Raw genomic sequence first — 8,894 nt, forward strand, 5'->3', positions numbered from 1 at the left:
CAACCACGTATGAGGACATCACAATGCAGTCAATGCTTTGCATACTGACTTAAAAGGTATTAATCTTGAAGAATTAATCAATATAGCAATAGGCCTGTTGCCTTGAGACAGCATGTTCTAAGCGGGGGACAGGCAGAGGAGGGAGCTCATATTGTGGTCTCAGGAAATGGAAGAGCTGAGTCCTGGATCCTACAGCCCCATCAAGAACACAACAGTGAAGACCAGGCTTCCTTCCGCTGAGCTATACCCCCATAAAACAGACCATCATGGCAAAAGACTTCAAACCGGGACTTCAACAACTCAAGTTTATTTTTCACAGCCAGGGAAGTGATTGAGTGATGGAGCCAAGACTGTAGGAGTTCCAACTGCTTTCCTCCACTTACAGAAGTCTGACTTCCTGTCTTCCACTTGGGTCTGTCTCTGTGACCTGGCACCTCACTCTCTTCTTGGGTGCTCTCTGGGCATTGGAGTAGGCACAACCCAGTAATCTCATTTCACACGAATTATATCATTAAAGGCCCCGACTCTATACTGCCTCACACTCAAAGGTCTAAGACCTTGGAACTTGGCACACACATCTCCAGTAGATTTGTGCTTTAGTGCTGAGCACAGGAGACCCTGTGAAGTGGTTGTTCTTGGCCAAAACTTTTCGCCCTACCGACTTGCAGCTGAAAGGAGACCTGAAAAAATCTTATGATCTGGGCCACTTTCACAAGTCAAGAGAATTACCTTTGCCCAAGCAGCATGCACTGGCAGAAGTCAGGAAACACCTTGACCTCATGGAAGACCACTGTCCCTGTGGGGACTTCACACAGTATCTGGGTTCCAGCAGGTCCTCCTGCCTGCATCTCTGATACCACAACCACCCAGTCCTTAGCAAGTGCAGCTGTGTCTACTCTTAAAACACTGTAGACTCACCAGCTCGTATGTGCCAGCTCCACTGTGAAAGGCTTCAAACAAAACACAGACATAAATGACTGGTCATCCATCATCTATCTATCTATCTATCTATCTATCTATCTATCTATCTATCTATCTATCTATCATCTATCTATCTATCATCTATCATATGTAATATATCATATATCTATCTATCATCTATGTATCTTTTGCCCAAAAATTCCCATCTGTGTGTGAAAATGTTTTTGTGGGTCATGTCATAATAATGAGGACATAAGGAGGAGTTGACTTCTGGCTTTACTCTGAGACCCTTTAAAGGCCGTGGCCACCTGGAGTGACCGTTGGAAAGAATGGGGAAGACCGCTCAGGAGAGACTACCTATTGCCCTGAAGATAGTCCTAATCTCTTCCCTGGCCTTGCTTGTACCTGATGCTGGAGGTCTTCAGCTGTAAACTGTGTACAGTTGTGTTGAATGATGACAGTGTGACCTCCTCCCCACAAAAAATTCTGCTGGCAGAGAAGTGTGACCTTGGGTGTCAGGACAGAGGTAGGCTGGTGGACTGACTAGGGCCCCAGATGTAAGGTGACTAGCTCACAGGCCGGAAAGTAAGGAAAGGACTAGAGCTGGGCATCAAAAGAAAGCGAAAAACCATCTGCATATCCTCTTGTCTCAGTGTCTCCACTTGGAAGGTTTTCAGCATCTGGAACACAAAGGGGGGTCCTTATGGCCTCCTCAGCAGGGCAGAGCACTGGCCCATCTACTGCTAAATTGTTTAGTGCAGCCACCATGCTGAAACTAGTACTTCCTGTGGAGGTCTGAGGGTCCAGTCCTGCTCTAGAGAGTTCACCAAACACAGGAAGACCAAATAGACGCCTGAAGGCCTATGCTTTTGTTCCAAATACTGCCCATCAGCACCCTGAAACTCACAGGCCCACCCAGAGGTGCTCACATGGTGAAGCAGGAGCAGCATCTCCACCTCTGCCAGGCGCCGCCCCAGGCACTGGCGCACCCCAAAGCCGAAGGCCAGATGCTGGAAACTCCTTTTCCTCTCCAGCCAGCGCTGAGGCATGTAGCGCTCAGGCCTTGGGAACACTGCAGGGTTTCGGCCCATGGAGTACAGATAAATTATGACGAATGTCTGTGGGCAGAGGCCAAGGGTAAGTTCAGCTGCTTTTTTGAGGAGATAGAGGGAAGGGCAGTTGGTAAGGGCATGAAGATCACTCACCCCAGCAGGGACATGATAGTTCTGAAGCACCAGGTCTGAGTGTACGATTCTCTCTACAAAGCTACCAACAGGGTAGAGCCTGGAGATGAAGGAGAAGCAGCAAAGGCCTCAGAAATGAGGGCTTCTCCTGCCCACATCTGCACCTTCCTCCCTCAGATCCTTGAGAGGTGTGGCTCAGACTTCTGTGGAGCTCAGCCAACCTCCAGAGGAACAACGGCACCAACCACAGGAAGGAGTGTAGAGAACATGGCAGTCTTCTGCCCCAGATAATAGAGAATACTGGACAGCAGGGAAGGAAGGGCAGTCAGCACCTACCTCAAGGTCTCTTTAAGGGCAGCCCGCAGCAAGGGCAGGTCTGACATGGCCTTCTGGGGATTAGCAACGATGCTGGCCTCAGCTGCTAGGCTCTCCTGCCGCAGGGCCTGCTGAACATCTGGGTTCCGAGCCAGCTCAAAAAGGGTCATTACCAAGGAGATTGCTGTCTGCAGGAGCCAGAGAGCAATCTCAGACAGCCTCACAAAGGGCATTGCTACTACAAAGATGCCCTCCCCTGAGGAAAGAGCATGGGCATAGCAAAGTGGGACTCTGACCCACTCTAATATTCACCTGAACTCCTTGCCCTACATCCTGAGGGGAAAAAATCCCTCACATGGTATTCCCCACCAACACCTCAGCAACTTCAGAGTTTTTGTGATTTAGACCTGATCTGGTGCCCATTAAGAGGGACTTGGCCTTCCATATGCCCCTTGGAATTGCCCTTATGGTCCATATCTCTAATTGGTCACAACATTTCACATTGACCCCTCCTGACCTGTGTAAGCCCTGAGCCTCTAGATCCACAAAACAGTCTCTGAGAGCTCTCCCTCCCTCTCTCTCTCTCTCTCTCTCTCTCTCTCTCTCTCTCTCTCTCTCTCTCTCTCAAGTCACCATTAGGTTTCTATGCTGTACACTGAACATATCAACCTGGGTTTATGCTGCCTGATTGGCATTGGACATGGTACATGGCCCTTCCTTATGGGGCCCAGATTCTTGTTGGCCTCATCTGGCCGTGTGTCCCTGCTTCAGGTAGCTTGCTGCCCTGGAGTGTAGGCATACAATTCTCACTTGTCAGACTCCCTTTCATGGGCTCCCTGGTCCCTTTTTGCACTGTTCCCATGCCTCTGGCTTCTCATTCCCAAGGCCTTAGGCTGGTCTTCATCCTCTCTCAAGTACTACTCCATGGTAGGAGCACAGTCGCTTCTGTCCTTATTCTTTCTTCTCTAGAACTTGAGGCCTCTGTTCCTAATCAAAAAGCTTAGCACAGCCTAGACCCAAGGACAGGCAGGAAAACTGACCTGGGCCCACATTCCTTACTAAATTGCACAGCCATATTCTCCCTTCTGCTCCACTGGTTACCCTGAGTGCTTATCACTCCTTTGGTTTTGTCTTTCCTTTGATCGGCCTCGAGTACACACTGACCTGGAGGCCTGCTCTACAGTCCAATAGAGAGGACCCTGAGCCTTCCTGGCCCACAGCATGCTCATGCATTGGGGGACATGAGGGGTAAGCTGCTGCCTGTCACCTAACTTGTGCCTGGATCTTGGATATGCAGGCCTTGTCTACACACTATCTAGTCAGGTCACCCCTTTCCTTTTGCTCAGACATTTTACTAGCATCACAGCAAACAAACACAATAGAGGAATCGTATTAGATGGCCCTGGGGAGGGAGGAACTGTGAGTGACTGCGCTTTGGGGAACACTCTGGGGTGTCATTGTAGGATTCATGCACCCTGGGATCCTGACCGTGTCAACACTTCCAGCAATAAGTTCCATTGAGTTGGCATGGATGGCATCCATTGACAGAGTACTCTGTGCTACCATCTCGGATATGACACTCCAGGACTGTTGGCGACCCTCTGCCAGTTCGCGATACACATTCTTGATACATTTTGTGACTGCGGAAGAGGAAACGTGGAGTCATAATCCTGGGATAAACCTCTGCTTCATCCCCCAGATGTTGTATCCCCAGAACCTCAGTCTTCCTGGTGCTGTTCTACCATTGCTGGGTTAGGCAATCCTAAAGTCACAGTGGAACCACACAAAGGGTTCCTGACTCCCTTTGTCTCTAATTCCTCCAAGAGCAGCCACAGCTCTTGAAGTTAGTGAACGGGGTATCAGGGGACCATCGTCCACTGCCCGTGGCTGAGCTCAAGGCAGGGGTCCTTACCATACTCAGAGATGATATCCCAGGAATCAAAGTGTTCTTTCCACACCCGGGTGCTTGTCCAACGAGTCAAGCTCTTGGGTAAGAACATGAGCTGTGTGGTGGACTTGAACATTGAGTGCAGAGCATGAGTGAATGTCACGCTCTCAGGTTTCAGGTCATGGCCTGTGAGGCCCAGACGCTCTCCGGAAATAACAAAATGGCTGGCTGCAGAGAGAATATTATCAATGAACCAAGGCAGTCATTGCTCTCAATATTTTTCCTCCTTCCTGGCCTCTGCCGTCCCTGCCTCTCTCAAGCTGGAGCCTTCCCCATACATACCTTCCATGGTATAGTTGAACATATTGGACTGAATGTTTATAGACATGCTTCCATGAACATTCTCCAGCATTCTCTTCTTCAGGTTTTCCACAAAGTCCCTTGCTACCACATCCACAAAGGGGACAAAAGATTGAATGGCTTTTGGTGACAGCATATTTGGATTCAGCTGCAGTCGGTTGAAGCGCCAGTCTGCCCCATTTCTGCAGAACACAGAGCAGAGCTACAGACACCTCCATGGGAAGACCTGGCCCCAAGCCTATGTCCATCTCCTTGACTCTCAAAGAAATCCAGGAAAAGAAGTGTTGGTCTCAGAGGCAGGCTCTGCAGGTCCTGACCCCACTCCTTTCTTCCAAAGCAGCCTCCCTGTGTTGGGGCAGATATCACTAAGTCTGAAGTTGATTAGCACATCCATAGCAAGGTAGAAAAGAGACTCTGCTGTAGAGCTCTGCCTACCTGGCCTACACTACCACCCCACAGAAGAGAAGCCTAGCTGAGCTCACTGGCCCTGCCATGCTGTAGTGTGTGGTCTCTGAGACGTCAGTTGTGCCTGACTCAGCTAAGGGATCCCATCTTCCCTGGGGCAGAAACCTCCGCAGAGGACCACTAAGAACATCCACAAAATGAGGTCCAGGCTGCTGGACTCCCATGAAGATTCTCCAGTAAACAGTGGGCAGGAGTTTGCACACTGAACCCCACAAGCAGGAAGCATGTACGTTTGTGTGCTAAAGCCTGCAACCATTTACAGTGACCATATGTACATCTGTGTGTGCAGCCACACGTGACCTCAAAAATATGTGTGAACATCCTAGTACTCTGAGCAGCCATACATATTCCTTTAGAGAGTCAAGTTCTATATCTGGACACGTCACAGGGTCACGCTTTCAAAAAAATACAAGTCAAGTACCCCAAGTATACAACATATATGACACATGCACATTCGTGTCCCCAGTGCCTCTTGAGCATTTCCATGCTTCCGGGTGATTTCAGACAAGGTTCCAAGGTCCTCATCTCTCTAGCCATTACTGAGAAAACACTGCTCTTTATGTGGTCTCGGGTAGCTGTCCATCACCTCCTTTTTCATTCTCAGCAGGAAGGACACCTTTGCAGTTCACACAGACTAAGCCAATAGGAGCCCCTCTCTCACCACCTTATTTAATGTTTGATTGTGAGCCCACAAGAGCTGCCAACTCCCTCTCTCCACCCCTTCGTCCCCAGGACCGTCTAGCCCAAATCTCTGTGAGTAAAGCATCCCCTAGGGAAACAAATCCATGTTGTTGGATATCAGGCTATGGAGGAAGCTGGCTGTGACCTTCATCCAGGGGTCTTTTACCCCCACCTTCCTGGAGCAGTGTTTTGACCTAAGGGAAGGAGACTGGGAAAGGGATGTTGAGAGCAAGTGCTGTTTGGCCATCTCCCTCCTCCCCAGACCCCTCAAAACCTCATGACATACTACAAATTTATGCTTGTCAGAGACTGGTCTTCATATCCACCCCAGCCAGTTCTGCATCCTGTGTTCAGGACTCCAATCTCACCTCCCTCCTCATTCCCAATGTCCACTCACAGCAAGAACACACCACGTCTCAGGCCACGGAGTTCTCTGTGGGCCACCCACGGCTCCAGGGGCATCCGATGCGGGAGGATACTCTCCACCTGGTGCAGCTTCTCAGCGTCCTCAGGCAGCATCACAGACACAATCTGTGCTCCCCCTGCACTGTGCCTGCGGTGAAGCACACAGCCCTGCTGTAAGTGGAGTGTCCTCCACCTGAGCTCGCTGCACAGCCAGCCCTGTCAGTGTGCTCTCTCATCTCATCCTCTCCTAGCCCTTGCTTCCCCCACAGGAGGACTCTCCCAGTGTCTGCACTCCACTTCAGCACTCTGTCCTCTCAGCAGTGAGAAGTGCCTTTCTCTGTCCCTGTGGAGAGCCCACGAGTCAGTCCCAGAACCTCCTGTTCTCCCTCCCTGTCTTCCTAAAGAAGGAATGCCGGGTGCCTACAGGAGAATGCAGCACCTCCTACCCTGCAGAGCCTGGGCAACCAGAGGACAGCAAGCTATATCTGTGCTTGGCTATGGGGAAGGAAAGCCCTTACCTGAAAATGGGCCCCAGCTCTTGGAAGGCCTGGTGCATCTCCAGGTGTAGGTTCTCTTGGCCCTGCTCTCTCAGGATCTGTATCATCTTCAGCCACTTGTTCCTGGAGTATTGTGGTATGGCTTCAAAGGGCTTCAGTGTCTTGGGGGCCACTTTTGCCGTAGTGCCCAGTGCCCTCGTCCTGTGCAGGCACTGCCAGGGTCTTGCCAGCCACACATCTGCTGTCACCCTGAGAGCCATTGCCATCCTCCTCTCTTCCTGTGTTTAGTCCGTGGCCTTTTATCTTGTCTTGAGGATATAAATCGCTGACTGATAATGTCACTGCAGGATGTGTCCCTGGACTTGCCCTAGAAATGTATACTGAGCTGATGGTTCTTCTGGAGGTAGAGGCTTTCTCCCTTTTCCTACCTCTGCAATGCCTGCTGGTGGGTGGGAGGGTGCAGACTCTACTTTAACACTCAAAAATAGTCCAATGGTGGTCAGAGCCTTCTTTCTCCTCCCCCATGGTGAGAGCCGTCAGATGCACATATTTTCCCTTTGTGGAACCTTGAATGATTCATCCTAGTTTAAAATTCCCTAGCCAGATTTAGGGAGTGGGTCTTTACTCACTGTCGTGATTTACGGTTAAGTGTTGGCTTTTAGAATTTCTCATTTCTCTTCAAATTGAGAAATAACAATGAACTCCATTTGCCATAGGGTAAGAGGATGACTTAGTTGGTCAACTATGAGAACCTGAGTCCAGATCTCTCAGAGTCTTGTAAAAAGCTAGGCCATTAGTGTGGGAGTCTAAACCCAGCATTGTGAGAGCTGAGAGGGACAGATACCAGAGCTTTCCGACAGCAAATGTACACATGTACACACGCATGTGCACACCTGCTCACACACACACAAGCACATATGTGTATACATGGGTATTTGCAAACACATTTCTGATGTTCTGATGTTTCTGATAAAGAAGAGATTTTTGTTGTTGTTCTTGCCAGACGAGGACTTTCTGTGTGACCCTGGCTGTTCTGGAACTTGCTTTGTGGACCTGGCTGCTTGCTACGTTTTAAGCTGCTTACTGCAAGGCTCCATTAGATCACAGATGGTGTAGCTACCCTGCTCCCAGACAGATTAAGCTATGCCCCTGAGGCAAACGGGTTCCTCAAAAAATATAGGAGCTGACCCTTAAATATAAATCGGGACAGTTAGAAAATCCCACCATCCGTATATGGCTAGTGATTTCTAAGTCAGGATGAATCAGTCAAGGCTCCACAATAAAAGTAAATATGTGCATGTGAGGACTCTCACCCTGGGGAGGAGAAAGAACGTTGCTACTCTGGAAGAGCATTCAGCTCCAGTAAAAGACGGGAGTCATGCAAGCCCTGACCCTCTCCCTCAGAGCTGCAAGATCAATCTGTCGTCTTGTCCAGTATCTGGGTCCTTGGCAGAGTTCATCAGTGCTATTTCCCATTTCCACTCTGAAACCTTTAGAAGTCAGGCCTTTCTTTTGCTCAGGGGGTGTCTCTGAAGGTTCCCTTTCCGACTCCCCCCTTCAGCCCCACCTCCTGCATGTCACAGCTGCCTCTCTCATCCTACTTTAAGATTCTGATGGAGCCATTCTCCAGACTTGTGAAGGAAAGCCTCAATTTCCCCTTCAGCTCCAGTGACATCAACTCTTGTCTTCTGACCTGACTCTGTCGCTTCCCCAATCTCCCCACTTAAAGCCACAACCATAACCACTCTGGTGTCTGGGTTTTCTCTACTAAAACAAGAAGTGACTCTTTATGGCCTGCTTGCAAGACGAGATACATTTAGAACCCATCAGAGAATCACAAATAAGTGGGAGGTGCTAGCTTCCTGACGTCCCTAGCTAGCGCCCGCTGTCTGCCTGGGTAGCTGCTCGAAGTTCATCTTAGCACTGAAGAGTTGCAGGCCAAGAAGGGAGGGAGGGAATCTTCAGCCCCAGAGGTCAGGACATTGGGTATCGGGCTATGCTGGTCCAGCATGGGATGCTCATAACTCTCTGGTGTACTACCCTTTTGGGATAAAAGACAGTAGGAATAGATTTTGGTTTAGGGACTATAGAAAGCACAATTTGATGCCCGTTACTCTTATATTTCCGGTACAGTAACACTCCTGCAGAATGTTAAAATAAAACCTGTCTCATGTTCTC

The 8,894-nt window shown here is 49.6% G+C and overlaps 1 protein-coding gene across 1 annotated transcript; it reads right to left on the reverse strand.

Annotated features, from left to right (window-relative positions):
- Positions 1-286: 286 nt before the first annotated feature.
- On the reverse strand, positions 287-7,909 carry Cyp11b2l1 (cytochrome P450, family 11, subfamily b, polypeptide 2 like 1). The gene is given in 9 exon segments (NM_001420024.1): positions 287-1,601; positions 1,851-2,039; positions 2,127-2,205; positions 2,442-2,608; positions 3,909-4,060; positions 4,333-4,536; positions 4,651-4,850; positions 6,212-6,367; positions 6,738-7,909. Coding segments are annotated over 9 exon segments (1,500 nt in total). The 5' UTR covers positions 6,977-7,909; the 3' UTR covers positions 287-1,487.
- Between the last annotated feature and the right edge of the window lie 985 nt (positions 7,910-8,894).

This window comes from Rattus norvegicus, chromosome 7 (genome assembly GCF_021556685.1).
Source record: "Rattus norvegicus strain SHRSP/BbbUtx chromosome 7, alternate assembly SHRSP_T2T, whole genome shotgun sequence".
NCBI classification, from domain to species: Eukaryota; Metazoa; Chordata; class Mammalia; order Rodentia; family Muridae; genus Rattus; species Rattus norvegicus.